Raw genomic sequence first — 22,600 nt, forward strand, 5'->3', positions numbered from 1 at the left:
AGTGGACCAGTCACATCCTTCTCAGATTCCTTGGAGTTTGAAACCACTTCCCTCCCATCATGAGTCTGCCCTTCCTAGTCTCCAGTTCTCTAGGTCTTGAAGCCCCACCCCTCTTTTCTTTTCTGCAGTATGAGGCCACACACCTCCTCCTCTACCACCCAGCCATGAGGGTCTACCCCTTTCAGGATTCCTGGGTTAAGAAGCCCCACCCTTTCTGGTTTCCCGGGGACCTAGGGAAGCCTTCCTTTAAAGGTCTCAAGACTTGAACCTGTCCCTTCTTAGTCTTCTTGGGACATGAGGCCCTGCTCCTCCTGGTCTTCCAGGTCTTGAAGGCCCCATCATGGATGGGTATACAGTAGCTCTTTTTTTTTTTGAGACAAAGTTTCTCTGTGTAATCCTGGCTGTCCTTGAACTTGCACTGTAGACCAGGCTGGCCTCGAACTCACAGAGATCTGCCTGCCTCTGCCTCCTGAGTGCCCAGCTGGCAGGGTAGATTCTATGCAGCAGAGAGCTAAATGCCTGCCTGGAGTGGTGGACTAGTCTGCATTCTGTTGCTGTGCTAAACATCAAATGCAAGTTGGAGAAGAAAGGGTTCATTCTGGCTCACACTTTCAGGTAACAGGCCATCACAGAGGGAGGTGAGGACAGGAAGTTGAGGCAGGAAATGAAGCAGAGGCCATGGAGGAACACTGCTTACTGGTTTGCTCTCTCTGGCTTGGGCTCAGCCAGATTTCTTAACACAGCTCTCCCATCAGTCAGTAATCAAGACAATTCCCCAAAGACACGGCCAGAAGCCCAACTGGTCTGGGCAATGTTAAGATGCTCTCTTCCCAGCTGACTCTTGGTGGTGTCAGTTTAACAATAAAAATTAACCAGGGGGAATGGTGAGACTTGACCCCCCAAGGGGCTGCAGGAAAATCTGCCTCTTGTCCTCATAAATGCCATTCCTCTGTGCTGGGGATGAACCCAGGGCTTTGTTAATACTAGGCAAGCACCATAGAGCTATATCCCCCATTCTCCAGCCTCATTCTTGATGCCAGGCTTCACCAGTGACCTGTATATTCTACAAACAAGGCCAGTGTTCTGGAAGTCTCTCCACCTTCCCCTCCTCTCTTTTCTCTCAGTATAGTGGATATGGCTTTGTGGCAAAGATCTTGAGCTTCAGGCGAGGAGGGAATCTAAGTGGGAGCCATGCATCTGGGGACAAGGGTAGGAGACCAGCACTAGGCCTGTGTAACCCTTCTCCCTCATTCCCTCTCCTCAGACCCAGATGGTCCTCCTGGCTGCCCAGTGTGGTCTCACACTGCAACAGACTCAACGCTGGTTCAGGAGATGGTGGAACCAGGATTGGCCTTGCCTGTCCAAGAAATTCTGTGAAGCCAGGTAATTGTGGGGTGCAGGGGAGGTAAAGTCTGTTTGATTGACAAGGCCCCACTCTTCCTAGCCTGCCTAAGTGTTGAGGCTTCATCCCTCCTAGCCTGCCTGGGTGATGAGGCCTCACCCTCCTAGCCTCCTTGTTACTTGAGGTCCTTCCCTTGCCAGACTCCCTGGCAGATGAAGCTCCACCTCTGGGGCCTGGACACTGCTCTTGGCAGCGGCCTCACTAGCTTCCTCCCTCTCTGCAGCTGGAGGTTTGTCTTCTACCTGTGTTCCTTCGTGGGTAGCATCTCTATCCTCTACCATGTGAGTAAACCTGAGGGTCACCTGTCCCATAAGCTTCTGCAGGTGCTTACTGAAGACCTACTGTGCACCAGGAGCTGGCCAGCTGGAACACAGGAGGAGAGAGTGGGGCTGAGCTGTGGTGGAGAGAGCATGCTGTCCCACTTTGGTCTGTTGCTGTAATGAATATCCTGACAAAAGCAGCTCAAGGGAGAAAGGATTTGTTTATTTATTTAGCTCATGGTTCCAGGTTACTGTCTGTCATAGCAGGAAGTAGCTTGTTACATCCATAATCAGAAACAGACAGCAAGGAATGTGTATACGTTAGTGTTCAACTCATTCTCTTTTTCATCCAGTCCAAGGCCCACTTCATGAAATAGTGCTACCCACAGTTAACCCAAATTAGAAAAATCTCTCATGTAGGTTTGTACACAGACCAACCTAGTCTAGACAATCCCTCATTGAGACCACCTTCTCAGGTGATTCTCAATTGTTTCAAGTTGACAGTTAAAACCAACCATCAGACTTAACACTCGAGTTGTGGGCAGAAGGATGGTGAATTTGAAGGCAATGCGAGCTACATAGTGAGACCCTTGCTTGAAAACTATAAAAGCAAGCAGAGTGGAATCAATATGTAGAAGGCCGTGGAAGCCCTGGTAGTGGGGGGTTCAGATCTAGGGTAGGAAGCTGGCTTTTGGCTTTGGAGAGCTTTAGATTCTTTGTTCCTTCATAGGAGCCATGGTTGTGGACACTGGCATTGTGCTGGGAAAATTATCCATACCAGGTGAGTGGCAAGTGGACTTGGGAGAAACTCAGTTCTTGTGGTCACAGGCAAAAGAAACCTGTATGATGAGGGCCTTCCCCCCACTACCTGCCTGTATATGAGGCCCTGCCCTTCTTAGCTGCTTGGATGATGAAGCTCCACTATTCTTCCTGCCTGAGTGGTAATGCCTGGCCTTTCACAGCCTGCCTAGGTGCTAAGGGCCCATTCTTTCTAGTATTATTGATACTTGAGATCCCAACTCTCACAACTTTCCTGGGACGTGAGACCTCATCACTCCTCTTTGGTGTCCCAGGCAGATAAGATGAGTCCTTTTTAACTTTCCAGGGATGTAATCCCCCCCCACACACACACCCCTAACTCCTTTGGCTATGATGCCTAGTCTCTTCTGGTCTTCTGGGACTTGAAGCTTTGCCTCAACTTTCTGGGCCATGAAGGCCTATGGTGATATTTTATTTGTATTAAAATAAATATCATGTACTTCCTGTTTTTATTTTTGTTAGCTAATACTATTTCCTTCTTGGGTCTCTGAGGGAGTTGAAGATTAGTTAGTTATAGTTGAAGATTAATTAGGAAATAAAGTGAATTAGATACAATAGGATAGGTAATGGAAATATTTTTTCTGAATTTGTCAAATACAAATGAACTAGACATTGTTTAGGTATTTATTACTTGTATATATTGTACATAGTTATTGTACTTTTGTATATAGTTTTTCTTATGTTAGTTATAAGTTTTTCCTTTTTTCTTTTTATTAAAATAGAAAAGGGGAAATATGGTGATATTTTATTTGTATTAAAATGTTATTTGTATGTTAATAAATAAAGTTGCCCAGGGGTCAGAGCTATTAGCAAGCCATAGGAAAGCAGGGCAGTGGTGGCGTACGCTTGTAATCCCAGCACTTGGTAGGCAGAGCTAGGTAAGTCTCTGTGTGTTCAGGGATACAGCCAGTATTGGATACACATGCCTTTAATCTCAATTCCAATCATAGAAAACCTGGAGGCCTATACAGACAGGCCGTGATGAGGTGGTCATGTGGTTGGGTTTACAACCAAAGAGAAGGCAGAACAGGAACTCTATATAAAGACTTTAACACAGAAAGTAGCTCTGGTTCGGAGAGGTAGGACCACTGCAGGAGGAAGGGTAAGGTTTTAGCTCTTAGCTCTGACCTCTTGGCTTTCTTCTTTGCACTGGTTCTGTGTTTCTTATTTAAAAAGACAGTTGTTACATCTACAAAGGCCCACCTCTTGGGGCCTCTCTGGGCTATGAGATTCCATTCTTCTCTGCCCCTTGGATGTGAGGACACTCCACTCCAAACTCTTTGACTCTTCTGTAGAGGGCAGAAAATAAAACCACTGTTCTGGATGACCTCCAGGTATGGAGAGTGCATGCTTTGCTCACTTACTGGTATTAAAGTGTCCAGGTTTTGGGCAACCTGGCAGAATCTCCATCAAGTCCCTTCCAGGTAGGAGCCACTTCACAGCTAATCTTCCCTTACCTTGCTAGGGAGATGGGAAGGTGTGTCCAGGTGCCCTACCCAGGGAACTAGAGGTATTGGCTGAAATTTTTCCAGGAGGCAGGAAATGGTGTGCCTGGCTCAGAGCACAGCATATGCAAAGGCCCAGAGATAAGAGAAACAGAAACTGAGTGCAGCACTAATGCAGTGCACTCCCAGAACAGAAAGAGAGAGGAGGAGGCTGTCTGAGTGCTTGGTCACTAAAATAGTCTAGTAAATATTTTTTGATATTTGTTAAGCCTCTGGAATGTGTTGGGATGAAGAAATATCAGAGAGCAATGCAGATGCCTGCCCTCTTGGAGCTAAGTGATGTGGGTGAGAAAAAGGATAGACAGGCAAATGAACAGACCACAACGCACAAGGGATGACAGCATTGAAGAGAAAATAAAGCTAAGGAGTCTGCAGGAAGCAGGTTTGTATGTAGTTGGCCATGGCTGAGCCTTCTTCAGGGATGTTTCACTGATAGCTGTTGTATATAGAGAATGAATGGGGCTCAAGAACCATAGTGACCATAGAGTGAGATGGTCCAGGTGACAGACCATCATATACAAAGGCTCTGAGGCTAGATTGTGTTCCAGTGTTGGAAGAACAGAAATGAGCTTATGTGTTTGGAACAGAGAGAATAAGGTGAATGCAGGTAGGTAACCAGGGCAAGTAACGAAGGACCCTATGGGATGTTATCTGAAGGGAGGTGGGAGCCAAGGAGGGCTGAGGGCAGATGGTGGGAAACTGGGACAGAAAACCAGAGCAGGTGAGAAAAGAATTCAAGAAGGAGATACCATCAGGGCTAGGAAAAACTACAGGAGACACCAGGGCCTCAGCTGCTTTGTGCTGGTTTTGAGGGGCCTATGCTCCTTCATAGACATAGGGGAGGCAGATAGCATGTCAGGCTGGGCTTTCTGGAAGGGTGGCAGTATAAATGCAGAAGTAGCCAGCTTGTGTTAGGCATTTGCAGCAGGAAGCTGGGCATAGAGTGTCATTTGAGTGTGGATACAAGCTAGTTTCCAGAGCTCTGTGATGTTTGTTGGAGGCTGATGGAGAAGTTATGAGAGGTGAGCACTGGAGTTGTAGCCAAGTTCAGTGGTAAAGAGCTTGCCTGGTGCCTGTTATGTTCAGGGTTGTGGAGGAGAGGGAGTTGGAGGAAAGAGAGAGAAAGAAGGGGAAAAGAAAGAAAGTAAAGGGAGAAATGGAGGAAAAGATGGAATAAAAGGTGGAAATTAAAGGAGGAAAGGAAGAAGAAAAAAGAAAAGATGGAAGGAAAGAATAAAGAAGGAAGTGGAAGTTGGTGAAGAGGATGGAGTTGTAGAGCAGGAAGGGGAAGGAAGAAGATGAGTGTGGATTAGGGAGGAGAGGGAAGATGATAAGTATGGAGGAATGAGGAAGGCAAGGAGGAGGAAGGGAGATGAGTGCAGAGGAAGAGGAGGCAGAAGAGGAGTAGGAGGGAGGAGGGATAGGCATTTGGCTACTAGAAGGCACAAGAACTTCAATGGGAAAAGAAACAAAGTAGCTAGGGGCAAAGATTGATAAAGGGTGTGTGGTTGGATTTTTCTTTCTTTTTTTTTTATTTTTTTTTTTTATTTATTTATTTATTTATTTTTTTTTTTTGGATTTTTCTTTCTTGAATATGAAATGACAGGGTTGGTTTTAATGGTAAAGGATGTGTGTAGGAAATAGCTGTGACCTTGCAAAGAGGTGGTATGGCCAGAGCTAGGTCAGTTGGTAAGAGGGTAGAGATGCAGGAACAGTGGGTTCAGGAACATTGTCTTTGTCATCCAGTGGCTCTGTTAGATGAGTAGGTAGGTCTCAGGTTGATGTAAAGAGTTACTGTGTATCTAAGGAGATATGAGTAATCATAAAGGTTCACCTAGGAGGGCCAGTAGGACACTTGATACTTCCTTGGAGTTTGTGGTACAGAAAGGCCAGTTGGCAAACTTGTATGTTCCACCGACAGTATAAGCAGGTGAAGAGAGATACTGTCTCAGAAGGGGGCTCCAGGGAGGTTCAGGAGCACAGACAGTCCATGCAAGTTCCTAGAATGGGGACCTGTACTGATTGGTGAAACTCCTTCCTGCTTCCTGCTTTAGGGTCATCTACTCCACTCTGTTTGACTCCATCAAGAGCTCGGACCCCTTCTTTAGGTATTACTACTTGAATGTGCTCCTGGTTATGCTGCAGATACTTCATGTGTACTGGTTCTGCCTCATCCTGCTCATGATTGGCAGTGTCCTGAGGAAGGTTTAAGTACAGAGGCCTGACAGGGTCAGCTCCCATTGCCCCTCTTTGGCCCAGTGCTCCTTGCTCTGTTCTGAGCTCTGGCATCATTTGTTCTCACAGATGGGAAAGGACATCCATAGTGATGTGGAAGAATAAGACTCTAGTGATGACAAGGCAGTTTCTGAAGGTCCCCAGCTGAAGAATGCGATGACTTGAGGGTCTGGGCCAGCCATCATCAATGGCCCGTGGAGCCAGGCATCTGGGCACCTGGCCAATGGGCATACCCAGGCCACATAGACAACCTAGGACTGACATTGTGGGATTGTCTCCAGCATTGTGGATATCTGGATGCTGGGCTGGTGACCCTGGGAGACAGGGAGGCCCTCCCCAAGGTACAAAAAGGACTGATTATCTGTTTCTAGCACTTCCCTCTTGTTTCTTCTCCCTTTATCCCTATGGGCAACTGGACAGAGCCTGGAGGAGCAGTGGACTCTGCATCTGGCCAGAGCCACCCTCAGGCTGTAGCCTAGGGCCTATGGAGAACCTTGGTGTCAAGGACCAATAAAGTTTCAACAGAGATGAATTCTCTGCCTGAGAGCTTTGATTCCCTTCACAGCTTTTCCTCTCCTTTACACTGTTGACAGGATTCCTCACTGCCACATCAAGCTTTATGTCCACTCCCACCCACATAGAATCATGGAGTGAAGATACTCCCTGCCCCTCAGTCTACACTTTCACCATGTTCTCCACAGTAGACCTCCAGGACAATATTAGCTGATAGGCTCTGGCTTACAGGAAAGGAGGTATTAAGCTTAGCTGCCACTCCTCTGTCTGAGGTTACACAGCATTCTTGGTCCAAGTCAGAAGGTAGAGCAGAAAACTAAGCATGTCCTTGTAGTCTCTTGCTTAAAATAACCTGCATTCCCACCCTGGGGTCTTTGTACTCTTGGGACAGTAGAGACCCAAGGGTTGATGTGAGGTCACTGTCTTCAAAAGTGCTATAGGAAAACATTCTCCTTCAAGATGGAGGTTGGGTGACCAGTGTCATATAACTTAGCAATCAAAGCCACAGGATTCATGTATGGTTAGACCATGCCATTTTGGGGAGTATACAAGAGGGACTGAATGTCATGAAAGAGAGAGAAGCAAAGATAGTGGGGAGAAGAGTGCCACCTTGGGGGACATCTGAAAATAAATGCTCTGGGTACAAAGAGCAGAGCCTGGCATGGCAGCTCATGACTGTCACCTAACACCAGGGAGGAAGAAGCCAACAGACTGGAAAAACACACAAGCCTGGGGTACAAAGCAGGACCCAGTCTCAAAACAAGCAATGGGAGGGAGTGTCAAGAAACAGGTACCTAGAACAGAAAACTGGACAAAAATCTGAGATAGAAACAGCTAAGAAAAAGATGGAAAAATGGGGGAAGAATGAGGGCCAGTTATAGGTGCAGAACAGGATGGTGAGATGAGATGTGGATTTTATCTTCTTGGGATATATGAGAGAAAGGAAGAGAAATATGGCTTCTGTTGAAATAATAACAATTCAAGGAAAACAAAAGTTAAGGAACACAGGCAAAGACTGCATAGGCTTCTGAAAGAGCCAGGAAGACATGGCAACAGAAGGAAAGGAAAAGGAAGTGGAGGGTGGGGGAGATGAAAAGAAGAATAAAGGAAAAAAGGAGAAAGAGAAATGTTGTAGATGAGTAGATGCATGGATGAGTAACCTGGAAAAGAATAAGAAGGGGCATTTGAGAAGGAAGGAAGAGGGATATTGATGAGAGAACATGATAGATGGAAACAAGTATGGCCACTAGCCTGAAATCATAGTACTCTGAATGCTAAGAAAGGAAGATCATAGGTTTGATATTGTGAGTCCTTCCCTGTCCTGACAGCCAGCTCCCAAATTAAGACACAGAGACTTCTAATTAATTATGAAAGCTTAGCCAGTAGCATAGGCTTGTTTCTAACTAATTCTTATAACTTAAATTAACCCATATCTTTAATCTACATTTTTTACATGGCTTGGTTGCCTTTACTTTGTAAAGCCCATGCTGCTTGCTCTGTGTCCCTGGCATCTCCTCACAACTCTACCCTTCCACTTCTCAGCATTCTCTCTACCCTGAAAATCCTGCCTACCTATTGGCCATTCAGCTTTTTGTTAAACCAATCAGAATGACACATATTCACAGTGTACGAAAACATTATTCCACAACATTTCCCCCTTTTTATCTAAATAAAAAGGAAAGATTTTAACTCTAACATAGTAAAACTATATACAGTAAGAACAATTATCAGGTATTGTTTAAATAGAAAGGAAAGGTATTAACTTTGACAAACAAAAGTAGATACAATAAGAACAATTATCAACTAAGAATTACATTCACAGTGTCCAGTCCATTTGTATTTGGCAAATTTAGAGAAAATACTCCATTATCTATCCTCTCTTGATTAATCCAAAGTTTTGTAGTAATTTATCTTCTATAATAACTAAGAAAAACTATAACCATCTAGTCTTCAATTCTATCAACTACCCCAGAAGGATATAATATTGCCCAAGTAAACAGGAAATGCAGTGCAAGATGCTTCCAAACCTATAGAAACAACAGACATCTATCACCCAAGGATTCCCTGTAATATTGGTGTATCTGTCTTTGCCCTACAGACCTAGACTATCTGGTAGACTTTTCTATGAAGCATGAATTTTGAAGAACTGTCTTGCCTTATCTTGGCAAAGTTCAACAGTTCTTTTCCTTTGTGTCCTGCTTGTCCAGTTGGTACAGCATACTGTCAGCAGTCAAGACAAAAACAGTTTCTTTGCCCAGTGGCTAACCTTGCCACAATGAAAGCAAACTTCATAAGGAGTTTCTTCAATGCTCATTATCTTCTCTGAAGTAAACTGGTGCTGCCAGGAGCATCTCCTTGCGTCTCCTTGCATCCCTGGCATATCCTTGCAACTCTGCCCCTCCTCTTCCCAGCATTCTCTCTGCCCTGAAATCCTGCCTACCTATTGGTCATTCAGCTTTTTATTAAATGAATCAGAGTGACACATATTCACAGTGTACAAAAAGATTATTCCACAACAGTTTGAGGCCAGCCTGGAAGGAGAACCAACCTAGAAAAGCAACAATAACAAAAGCATGGAGTGGACATGCATAGAGGTGCATGGACACAATGGGATTTCATGTCTCTGTAAATAATAAATCATGATAGTTGTAGGAAAATGGATACAACTGGAAATCATGTTTGATGAAATAAGCCATTCTCAGAAAGACAAATACTGAATGTTTTCTTTTGTGCAAAACTTAGATTTTAAATGATAAATATTTGTGTATATGTGTGTGTGTTTTAATTTATATTTTTAGAGGTCATAAAATATAAGGAACCATAAGAGAGGAGGAAGCAATCTTGTTTGTTTGTTTGTTTTTTTGTTTTTCGAGACAGGGTTTCTCTGTGTAGCTTTGCGCCTTTCCTGGAACTCACTTGGTAGCCCAGGCTGGCCTCGAACTCACAGAGATCCGCCTGGCTCTGCCTCCCAAGTGCTGGGATTAAAGGCGTGCGCCACCACCGCCCGGCTGAGGAAGCAATCTTAAGAGAGATCAAGAATGTAATGTGACATGTGACATGGAAACAGAAGGGGAAAAAGAACCAATCAGAAGGGGACAACATGGAGGAGGGGCACAGGAAAAGTAATGAGTGAGTGAATGAGAACAAAGTATATGTGTATGAAGATGCCACAATAGAACCCATTGCTTTTTATGTAAATGTAAAAAAGCAAAAAATAGGACCAATAAATTTAAAGTACACACTGACTTTATTAATAACCTTAGTACAGAGTAATGCTGGATTCTTTATTTTTTTGATTTTTTCAAGACAGGGTTTCTCTGTATAGCTTTGTGCCTTTCCTGAACCTCATTCTGTAGCCCAGGCTGGCCTTGAACTCACAGAGATCCACCTGCCTCTGCCTCCCAAGTGCTAGGATTAAAGGCTTGTGTCACCACCACCACCAGGCTATAATGCTGGATTCTTAAAATGGAGATAGTGCTTGTCATGGTTAACCCCCATTGTCAGCTTGATGAGATAGAGACAACTGGAGATGGGCCTCTAGGCATAACTGTAAGGGAATATGTTGATTAGATGAATTGAAGTGACAAGACCTTCCCACTATGGGTAGCATCATTCCCTACTAAGAAGAATGTGTATAGCCAAATATGATGGTTAATATTGATTAATATTGATTTTGTAGGTATATGCTATGTCCATCTGATCTATTGTATAGTTTAACGCTGGTGCATCTTTGTTGACTTTTAGTTTGGATGACCTATCTATATGAGAGTTTGGTATTGAATTCACGTACTAATATCATATGAGGACCTATTTTTCCATTTAATGTTTATTTTATGAAGCTGGAGCCCCAATATTTTGGTGTGTTTGGATTTAAAGCTCTTGATAGAATGTTTTCCATCTTTTGATTTTATTAGTGAGGTGTGTTTCTCAGAGACAGTATAGAGTTGGATCTAGTTTTTTCTTAAATATATGAATAGCTTTTATTTTCATTTTATAAGAATTATTTAGAGGTTGAAGTTTCCTAGAACATTGAGAGGCAGGTACAGAGGTTTCATTGTTCCCTTTCCCTATCATGTGTAAGCTTCTCCTACTATCAACATCCTCCATCACAGTGGTGTGTTTGTTACAATCCACACTGACACATCCTCATCCAAAGTCCATACTGCACATTAGTGTTCACAAAACACCTTGTTGCCAGTAGAAATCAGTCACATCAGCTTGTTTTTTGTTTGTCATACAGATCTGATCAGATCACCTAGGTGGCCACCAAAACCTGGTCCCTCCATTGACTGGTTCTTGGAGACTCCTTTCACATCTCCCAAAAAGACAATCAATGCTATCAATGAGACTTTCTTTTTGTTCTTCCTTCTTCTTGTTCTTTTTTATTTAATACAGGATTTTATCTATAGCCCAGGCTACACTTAAACTTGCCCTCCCAACAGCCTCCCAAATGCTGCAATTACATGTGTGTGTCATTACACCAAACTAGGGTTGACATTTTGTGTTTACATTTGGTGGGTTTTGACAATTGTGTAATGACTTGTGTTCACCACTGAAATACCATAGAGAGTCATTGCACAGTACCCAGTCTTCCTTGCTCTTCTTAGTTACCTCTTCCCCCTTTCCAATCCCTGTCAAGCGGTGACCTTCCTCCAATCTCCATGGTGTTCCTTTTCAGTTTTTAATCCAGTTAACCAGTCTGCATCTCTTTATTAGTGAGTTGAGTCCATTGCATGTAGATTTTTATTGAGAAATATCTATTAATTTCTGTTATTTTTGTCAGTTGTATTATTATTTGTTCTTTATGCTATCCCACATTAGTATCTGGTCTATTTTGTTGGATATAATGGACTCCTTCCAGCTTTCCTTTTTTCGGCTAGTTTGCCCATGAAATCTTCTTTCCTCTGCTTTACTGATTAAAGTTGCTTCTGTTGCTCATAGTATTCCTTTAGTGTCCTCTGCAGTGCTGGCTTGGTGGTCAGGAACTCCCTCAGTTGTGTTTATCTTGAACTGTTCTTATTTCTTTCCAAATTTAGAAGATCACTCAGATGACATAGTAGTCTATGCTGGAAATTATCTGCTTTTGAGACTTGCAATATATCATTTCATGACTTCCTGGCTTTGAGGGTTGCTGATGTTACTCTGATGGATTGTTTTTGTAGGTGAATTGGTGCACTACAGCATTTAATATTATTTCTTTGCTTTGTGTTTTTGACATTTTGACTACAAGATGCCATCGAGAGGATCTTATCTGGTCATGTCTACTTGGGGTTCTGAATGTCTTTTGTGTTTGAATGTCTGAGTGTCTTCTAGGCTTGGTAATTTTTCTGCTGTAATGTTTTTGAATGGATTTCCTTCACCTTTGGTGTTTACTCCACTCCTTCTAGGCCTGTGGTTTCTTGGCTTTGGTCTTTCATGGACATTGTGGTCATGTTCATTTATCTTTTGCTTATTGGTGTCTGTATGTATTATTTACCCACCTTTGTCCATCTGGTAGTCTTTCTTCTACTTCTTTAGTCCATTGTTCATGCTTCCCACTGAGCTTTTTATTTGATTTATTTTTTTCAGTTTCAACACTTTGTCCCTACTCATTGCAGTCTCATTGCTTAGGTTTTCTCTCATGTTGCTAATTTTTCATCTGTCTTATAAATTACTTTATCTATAGGTATTGATGATGTGTATTGAATTAACCTGCCTGTGAGTATCCTCTTTCAGGTCACTGATAATGTTTTGCAAGAGAACTTGTAAAATGTTCATCTGATAGTTTCAGAATGTTGAGTTCATCAGTTGAGTTATGCTCTTTCAGGGAAATTATTTTGACTCCTTTTTTTATGTTTCTAGTATTTTGTATTGTAGTCTGCACATCTGCTACTTTGTATGTCTGTCCTGGATTTTGGAAAGGTAGGGGTGGTGGTGAATTTCAGCAGCAGCTTAGACCATAGGGAAAGTAAGTGCCATGAGTTTGCTGATCTTTTTGCCAGTCTCTAAAACTTCAGAAATCTGACCCCACACTCCATCTTTTTTCCTTTGTGATTTTTGTTACATGTTTAGTGGGATTTATACCATGGTAGAAAACAGTGTAGAAGTTACTAAGGAAATACCACTCTTGGGTATATAGACACAGAAGATATCTACAGAAATATTTGCACATCCATGATTATTGCTGTACTTACATGGTGGCTAAGAAAAGAAAGCATGCAGATATCCATCAACAGAGGAATAGATAAAGTAAATGTGGAGCATGTTCACAGTGGCATTTGTTCAGCCTTGAAGAATAATAAAGTAATGATATTTAAAAGGAAAATTTTGGAACTGGAAATAGTAAAATTAACTGGCTTAAGCCATAGTCATAAGTATAAATACCACAGGGGGCTGGAGTTCTCTCTCTCTCTCTCTCTCTCTCTCTCTCTCCTCAACCTGAAAGTAGAAAGTAGCCAAAAGAGGGGGAAAGTGAGGGAGGAGGGGAAAGGGCAGGGGGTAAAGGAACACATATATGAATGTAGAAATGAGAATTGTTTTAAGATAAGGAAGAAACAGGAGGAGGTAGATAGAAGGGGTGGGGTATCAGTTTGTGAGGGGGATGAATAGAAACAAAATATATGTATGAAAATGTAACAATAAAATCTTCATTTGCTAACTTGAAAAATAATTTAAAAAATTACTAAGCCTTGTACCTATAATGTATTTTGTCCCTGAGACTCTGAATAGAGTTCCTTTCTGGTCTTAACAAAATGATGTAGCACTTGGGGGCAAAGATACAGCCTAGAAGCCCTGCACTGGATGCCAAGATGGAGAAGACCTCCACAGCCACCATGACTTTCCCCTTGGTGCTGTGGTAGACAGGGAGGAAGGTGACCCAAACACTGCAGAACACCAGCATGCTGAATGTCAGGAACTTGGCTTCATTGAATGTGTCAGGCAGGTTCCTGGCCAGGAAAGCCACAGTGAAGCTTCCCAAGGCCAGAGCCCCCAGATATCCCAGCACACAGTAGAAAGCGGTGACTGAGCCCTTGTTGCACATGATGATAATGTGTTCATGTTCAGAGTATGCATCTGTGTCAATGAAAGGGGGAGATTTCCCCAGCCAGATCCCACTCAAGGTAATTTGGATCAAAGTGCATATGGGAACAATGAAGTTAGGTGCCCGTGCTACCAACATCCACCTGACTCTTCGTCCTGGAGCAGTGACCTTGTAGGCCAGAACCACAGTAATAGTTTTGGCCAAGACAGTGGAAACAGCCACAGTGAACAACACTCCAAATGTGGTCTGCTGTAGGATGCAAGTAGCCGTGTTGGGGTGGCCAATGAAGAGAAAGGAGCAGAGAAAACAGAAGTTAAGGGTGATAAGCAGGATGTAGCTGAGAGTGCGGTTGTTTGCCTTCACAATAGGAGTGTCCTGCTGCTTCAGAAAGATCCCAAGAACTAGTGCTGACAGTGCAGAGAAGTACAAGGCCATGCATGACAGACCTATCCCCATGGGATCGCCATAATCCAAGAAGGTTGTGGATTTTTGGAGACAATGGTTTCGCTCTGTGTTGGCATATTGATGATCTAGACACTTCACACACTGATCCACATCTGGTGAAAACATGTATATTTGTTATTTCATGTTCATTGTTTTTTTTTCTTCACTTTATCTACTCATTTGAGTAGGTTAGCTAATAGCCCTTCTTTATTACTTCAGGCATCAGATGAAAGAATGCTCTGTGGGAATAATGTGACTACTGCCCATTGCCTGCATGGTGACATGGACAAAGCTGTAGTTTCTTCTCCTAATTCAATTATGTGTTGTTCTGAAGATTCTGATATCATTATTTTCCCCCTTCCCAGAAACTTATGTACTTACACTATACAGCTTCAATTTGGTTGCAATATTGCCTCCATATGAAATATTTCCTGGGCTGGGGAGAGCTGATTCAGTGTATGTGCTGCCTAAGCATGATGACTTGAGTTTGGATTCTCAGGATCCACATAAAAGATGGGTGCAGCAGCACAAGCATCTGTAATTCTAGTGAACCCCTACAGCAAGGTGAGAGACAGAGACAGTACTTCCCAGGAGCTCATGGGGCATCTAGTCTGGCTAGTGCATCTGTGAAGAGACACTCAAGTAAAGTGGTAGGGTGATGACTGACTCTCCAATCCCATCTGTGCACTGTGCCAAATGCATACTCACTCACATGGACACACACACATACATACACACACACACACACACACACACACACACACACACTTTTGATTTTGTAAAATAAATTTAGTGAGGTAAGAAGGGGCTTCTCAAGTTCTTTTCTTGTAATGGTATTCTCAGATATGGGGTTCAAATGTAGCTTCCCAGTGAACTGACTTCTCTGGTTGCTTTTCTTCTGTCTGAAGAGTTTTAATAAGTAAGTATTGCATTCTGAAAGCTTGCCACATGGTGGTACATATCTGTAGTCCTTGCACTTGGGAGGTAGAGTCAGGAGGAACAGGAGTACAAGGCCAGACTCAGCTACTTGGCAACTTAAGGGACAGCCTGGGCTTCACGAGACCTTCTCTGGGAAAAAAACAGCAAGCAACAATAGAGAATGTTTAAAGGTATTAACATAAAAATTGTAGGAAAAATTCACTTCATTTATAGACATTGGATTTTTTTAAAGATTAATTTTCACTAAGGAAGATTTAAAGCTTTAATTATGTGTATGTGCGAGGGTTTGTGCACATGACTGCAGGTGGCCTCAGATCCCCTGGAATTGGGTTTACAGACAGTTGTGAGCCACTAGATGTGGATGCTGAGAACTGAACTCAGGTCTGCAACAGCTGCAAATGTTCTTAACTGCTGAGCTATTGCTCTAGCCCCTATGCAGTGGGCTGTTGATAATTTAAATTCATTGTTGAGGAAGTTGGTAGCTTTTATTTTCTTTCTGCTTGTCAATCTACCTAGAATTTCAAATATGTGAATGTGAAATTATTTATGCCACATTTCATATTACTAAAATTTTAATGACTCCATTTTCAGTATTAATATCTTTTCAGTTGTTCTCCTAATGGTTATCAAACTTCTAAACAGTTTATAAAATTTACTTTAAATTTTTAATTTTTTAATTACTTTTCTGAATGTATATTTATGCACCATGTGTACACAGTGTCCACAAAGGTCAGAAAAGAGTGTCAGATCCCCCTGGAACTAGAGTTACAAATTGGTGTGAGACTCCACATAGGTGCTGGGAATTGAACCTAGGTCATTTGGAAGAGCAGCCAGTGCTCTTCACCACTGATTCATCATTCCAGCCTCCAAATTTAGTTTTTAGTATTTTCATTTTTCATTATTTTCTGTTTTCTTGTAATTTTCTGAAGATATTCTCTTTGTAATAATCTCTTCCTCTTTACTTTTGTTGTATTTGATTTTCCATTGTTTTTTCTACTTTTAGATAAAACTTTCATTTGTAGAACTTCAGCTTTTCTTTTTTAAACACAATAAAAAATGTATGCCATGTGGACATACTATTTAGCTTATAGATTTCTTTCTGAATATAATTTTATCTGCATATTTCAGCAGTGATATTTTCAATCTGGAGTATTTGTAATGTGTGTTTTGTCTCTCTTTTTAATTGTGCGTGTGTGTACACATGCATGTTTTGGGGTGTGCTGGTGCATATGTGTGCATGGATGTGTGTGCATGCTTGTGTGTATACATGTGACAGTCAGAGGTCAACCTCAGGTGCATTCCCCATGAATAATTTATCTTGTTTTATAACATATTGTCTCTCTGAAGCTTGCTGATCAGGCTAGACTTGCTGGCCAGGGAGTGCTAGGGATTTGCCTGTTTCTGCCTGGCCAGTGCTCTAATTACAGGCCCAGACCATCACCACACGTGGCTTTTATGTGATTGTTTGGAATCTACTTAAGTCCTCATGTTTACAGGTAAGTACTTTACTTACTGAGCCATCTCCCTAACCCCATTGTCTCTTATTTAGCCTATGACTTGTTGAAAAGATATTAAATATTAGATTTACAAGGATTCAACCAACCCCAACATAGATCACTGAATAAAATGTTAGGGAAAGGGTTTATCATCTCTCCTTCCACTCTAGGTTAAAAACCAAAGATTAAAAAAAGAACTCTAGAACAACTACAGCAAAACAAGTTTTGGTTGAGATGTCTGCATCACAACCCCTCCTCCCAAAGCTTAGGAAACATCTTGGAAGAGGAGGTAGAAAGACTGTAAGAGCAGAAGGGTGAGGAGGAGTATTGCATGACTGTCTCCTGGACAAGACATGGCAGAAGCACCCATGAACTCCCAGCAGTTGTGGTTTCCTGCATAAGACCTACATAAGATCCAGGCAGCTAGCATTCTAGTATGGAGAGGGGAGGGCTTTATTAGCTCCCACCCCTAGCTGAGGCTACTGGCAGTTGATGGCTTTTGGGGGGAGGAAAATCAATTTCTTTCAGGGATGTAGTCCATGGTAGGTCAACCATGTGCTAGTGGATGTATATTTGGGCAGGACTAATTGGATTAAGTGAGTTATAGAAACAAACACAAGCAAACAAATGATGAAGAAGACATGAAGTTGAAAGGAGGATTTGGGGGGACCCATGTATAAAATCAATAGAGAACAAATTTAGAAAGATTTTTGGATGGCAGGTCCTAGAAGCAGACTCTTGGAAGTGATTCTGATGTTCTGTTTGAAACAGGTGTTGAGATGGGACATAGTGCCAGCTGTGTCATTACTTATTAAACTGGGACAAAGAGGGAGCAGATCAGAGACAAAATCTACTGTAGGATCTGGGAAAATGGAAAAAGCCATTGTGGGGGGCTGGAAAATGGCTCAGTGAGTAAAAATATTCATTATATGTTTCATTTCCCAGCAACCATGTAAAATTCCAAGTGCAACTCCAAGCACCTGTAATCCCAGAACTGATTTAGCAGAGACAGAAGTGTCTCTGGGGCTTGCTAGCTAGCTAGTCTAGCCAAATTGGCAACCTCCAGGTTCAGTGAGAGAACATGTCTCTAAAAAAGGAGGTGAAGAGTGTTTGAGGAAGACACCCAACATAGACCTCTAGCCTCTATACAGATGTGTACATTCACCTACACATGTACATACACATGTGCGCACACATGAACACACATACACACCACCACTACCACCACCACCAGCAGCAGCAGCACAGCACCACTGTGTTTGGGATAGTAAAAAACTTGGCTTTCCTCTGTCTCTAAAGTCTATCTTATGTACTAAGAAAGCAGGGACCTACAGAACATCCAGAGAAGCTGACCTGAACTCTAGTTCAGTGTACATCACCATACTCAGGTAAATGCTGAAGAGTGCCAGTGGGGATGCAGTCTTAGCCTTGACAAAGCATCTAATAGCAGAGTCTGGCAATATTGCCTAGTGGGGGAAAGCACTTGCCCTTCAAGCCTGACAACTTGAGTTTGATTCCTAGAACCTGCAAAAAGGTGAAAGAAAGGGACTGATCTTCCAAAGTTGTCTTCTGATTTCCACATGTATGCCATGTGTATTGTGCTGGCTTGAATAAGAATGGCCCTTAGCCGGGCGGTGGTGGTGCACGCCTTTAATCCCAGCACTCGGGAGGCAGAGCCAGGCGGATCTCTGTGAGTTCGAGGCCAGCCTGGGCTACCAAGTGAGTTCTAGGAAAGGCACAAAGCTACACAGAGAAACCCTGTCTCCAAAAACCAAAAAAAAAAAAAAAAAAAGAATGGCCCTTAAAGGCTACATGTATTTGGATACCTAGACTTCAGGGAATGGTACTACTTGGGAAGGATTAGGAGGTTTGGCCATTTTGGAGGAAGTGTGTCACTGGGGATAGGAGTTGAAGTTTCAAAAGCCCAAGCCAGGCCAAGTGGCTCTCTTCATGCTGCCTGCACATCTAGATGTATAACTCTCAACTACTCTTCTAGCACTATTTCTGCCTACATGCCACCCTGCTTCCCACCATGATGGTAGTGGACTAAACCTCTGAACCTGTAAGCAAGCCCCAATTAAATGCTTTCTTTTATAAGAGTTGCTGTAGTTATGATGTTGCTTTACATCATTAGAACAATGATCAAGACAGAAGTTGATATGAGGATTGGGGTGTTTCTGTGACAGGACTGACCATGATGTTTGTTGGAGGAATGTGGAAGACTTTGAAACTTTGGACTAGAAAAGTGGTTGGATGATTTAAATGGGACTTAATGGGCCATCCTAATAGGAGCATGGAAGACAGTGGTGCTGTTAGCAATGTAGATTTGATAGCCTGTCTCAAGAGGTTTCAGAGGAGAAGAATATTAGTAAATACCCTAGAGACTGTTGTTCTTGTAGTATTTTGGGGAAGAATGTGGCTGCTTTCTGCTCTTGTCAAAAAAATCTACCTGATGCTAAATTGAAGAGTTTTAGATTAATGGTACTGGCAGAGGAGATTTCAAGACAGCTAGTATTGACTGTGTTACATGGTTATTAGTGGTCACTCTTATGCAGATCTATAATGAAAAGGAGCAAGCTGAACAAGGAAAAGTACCAAATGTACAGTTTGAGGAGAAAAGGAGCAGCAGGAAATGTAATGGAACTAATTCCAGTGCTCAAGGAGATTGTGGTAGTTTGAATAAAAATGTTCCCCCACATAGGTCCCTAGGGAGTGGCACTATTAGGAGATGTGGCCTTACTGGAATAGATATGGCTTGGTTGGAGGAAGTGTGTCACTAGGGGGCAGGCTTTGAGATTTCAAAAGTCCAAGCCAGTTCCAGTGGCTCTCCTCCTGCTGCCTCCAGATTCAGATGTAGAGCTCTCAGCTACTTTGCCAGCACCATGTCTGCCTGTGTGCTACCATGTTTCCTGCCATGACCATGACAATAATGGAGTAAACCTCTGAAAATGTAAGTAGGCTCCAAATAAAATGATTTCTTTATAATAGTTGCTGTGGTTATGGTATCCCTTCAGAACAATCGAACAGTGACCAAGACTTGTGTACCCTTTATAACACACACAATATGAGAAAATACATTTTATTTTTATTATGTTTTTCCTTTAGCTTTATATATTTTACATGTATGGGTGTTTTGCCTGTACCATGTGTATACCTGGTGTCTTCAGAGGGGATCAGATCCCCTGGAACTAGAATTATGTATGGCTGTAGAAACTCTTATTAAATGAAATTAATCAGGTTTCCTAAGACAATCATCATGTTTCATTCATTATTGCAACCTAGGTTTTACACACACACACATACACACACATATACAAAGGTAGGACTACTTGGAAAGGAGAAGACCTACTAGAAGGAAGAAGGAGGAAAAGGGAAGATATGGATGATAATACAATCAAATTACATGTTACATGTGAACAAATATTCATAACACCCATTGTATTTTACACCAAATATACACTAACAAAACACTTTCTTTTGAGACAGTCTCTTCTGTGCACTGTGTTGCTGAGTATGACCTTGGACTTCTGATCCTCTTCCTTTCTTTTCTCAAGTGCTGGAATTATGGGTGTGTATCACCAAATACAGTATATACCATGCTGAAGATGAAACCCAGGCAAGCAGTCTACCAATTGAGCTAAATCCCTGGCTCCACTAATCAAAGACTTCTAGGAAGTACATTAGAGGGCCTTCAAGATGGCTCAGTGGGCAAAGGTACTTGCCACCAAGCCCACACAACCTTAGTTCAATTCCCAGGAAGGTGATTACATACTTTTAGATGAATTAAAAAAAGTTTCCCATTATATGCTGGGCATAGTGGCATATGTCTTTAATCCTGGCACTTGAAAGGCAGATGCAGGTGGATCTTTGTGAATTTAAAGGCAGCCTGAACTACCTAGTGAGTTGCAGGACAGCCAGGAGTACATAGAGAGACCCTGTCTCTAAAAAATAGTTTCCGTTATAGATGTGATTGATTTTTAGCATACCACCACTTATATTCACACATTTGAGTATTTTAAGGTATTAGTAATGCAAAATATTAAAGAAATTATTTATACTGACAATACAATATGTATTAATGAAATTGAAACAGTTCCCACTTGGTTTCTGCTAACTTTCTATATCATATCCCAGTATCCATTCCCTTTTTTTTTTTTGAGTTACAGTAAACCTTTTAAAACTTTCCCTTAATTCTTTTTTAAATTGGATTCCTTTTCATGCCTAGGATGGCCTTTAACTTACAATAGTCTTTCTGCCACAGCCTCCTGGGTAATTGGGTTATTTGCTTGTACCATGATGCCTCTAAAAACAACAATAAAAAATTCTTGGTATCTTTTCTTTTTTAAATAATTATTTTTTTATTATTTCAAAATATATGTAAGGAGTATATGTGTGTATATATGCATATGCATGTGAGTGCAGGTGCCCTTGAAGGCCAGTGGCATTGAATCTCATGGAACTGGACTTTTATAGGCAATTGTGAACCACCTATTGTGAGTATTAGGAACTGAATTTGGGTCCTCTAAAAGGGCAAGCAAGTGTTCTTAACTCTAGAGCAATCTCTCCAGCCCTCATTTAAAAATACTTATTTAATGTTTTTATATTTCATATTACAGTATAATTATATTGCCTATCCCCTTCCCTTTCTTCCCTGTACTCCCTCCCATGTTCCTGCTCCCAACTCCCCCACATGTCCCCAGACTCTCTAATTGATAGCCTCTTTCCACCATCAATCACACACACACACACACACACACACACACACACACACACACATACATTTACATATATACACATACATGGACATGTACATAAATACAACCTGAGAAATCCATTTTTCATGTCTGTGTACCTGTTTTCAGGGCTGACCATTTTGTATTGGACAAGCAATCAGTGAGCTCATCCCCAGGAAGAGGCTAATTCTCCCTTTCAGCCATACCACCAGTTCTTTTTTTGTGGTGGAACCCTGTGAGATGACTCAGCCCTAACAGGCTTGAGGGCCAGCCAGCCCAAACCAGTAATAAGATACTTTCTGAGAGCCAACCTGGGTCTGACTAAGGGCCTTAGCAACAGCAGCTGAGACATGATCTGGAGATGACCTGGACCAATGAGAGGCAGCCATGTCACACCAGCAGATGCATATTCATCAGACCTTCTGCTGGGGCTGGGTGGAGGGTATATAAAGCTTGCCTCTTCTTGAATAAACTAAGCTTGTTGTTTCAACATCCTCCCAGAGTCTGTCATTGACTCTGTGCCTACTTGGCCCCTCCCCCAAAGGGAACAACAGCACACGACCCTGCTATAGGACCCCATGATAATTTACCCTTCTGACTTAGTATGCCTATTGATATTGCCATTGCCCAATGGCTTCTTTCAAAGACATGTCTCACCATGTCGCCCATGCTAGTTTTAAACTCTTGCACTGAAACCATCCTTCTACCTTTGCCTCCTGGTTCCCTGAGTCTACATCATGTTCTACCATGCATCATTTGGAATTTCAATACTAAATGAATTGGGAATATGCCACACTTTGCCATTTCTACTTATCTTCACAATACTGGATTCCCTGAGTCATTGATTTCCATAATATTTATCAACTACAAGAATGCAATAATTGATAAGTGTCTTTTATTTCATTCTTAAAGGTGTAAAGAACTTCAGAAAAGAGGGAATATAGTGGAAAAGAAGCAGATAGTACTCTCATATTTTTCTACAAAATGGAACTAAAACATTGACTGGCTATTTGTTAACAGGGATAGCTACAGGTAAGCACTGAGATTCAACAAGAAAGCTCCAGCCTGGTGCAACCTAGAGATTTTACATAGTGAAATGGTCATAAAAAGAGCACATAGCACCAATATTATGACAATATTGATGCAGGAGTGGGTTATGGTGGAGAGAAGAGATAGATGATAGATAGATAGATAGATAGATAGATAGATAGATAGATAGATAGATAGATAGAT

The 22,600-nt window shown here is 42.0% G+C and overlaps 1 protein-coding gene across 1 annotated transcript; it reads left to right on the top strand.

Annotated features, from left to right (window-relative positions):
• The first annotated feature begins 393 nt into the window (after nucleotides 1-393).
• LOC131894751 (ceramide synthase 4-like) lies at nucleotides 394-6,596 on the top strand. The gene is made up of 3 exons (XM_059245070.1): nucleotides 394-1,383; nucleotides 2,393-2,443; nucleotides 6,291-6,596. The coding sequence occupies exons 1-3, from the start codon at nucleotides 1,271-1,273 to the stop codon at nucleotides 6,367-6,369; spliced, it is 243 nt and encodes an 80-aa protein (XP_059101053.1). The 5' UTR covers nucleotides 394-1,270; the 3' UTR covers nucleotides 6,370-6,596.
• The last annotated feature ends 16,004 nt before the right edge of the window (nucleotides 6,597-22,600 follow it).

The sequence above is a fragment of the Peromyscus eremicus genome, chromosome 1 (genome assembly GCF_949786415.1).
Source record: "Peromyscus eremicus chromosome 1, PerEre_H2_v1, whole genome shotgun sequence".
NCBI lineage: Eukaryota > Metazoa > Chordata > Mammalia > Rodentia > Cricetidae > Peromyscus > Peromyscus eremicus.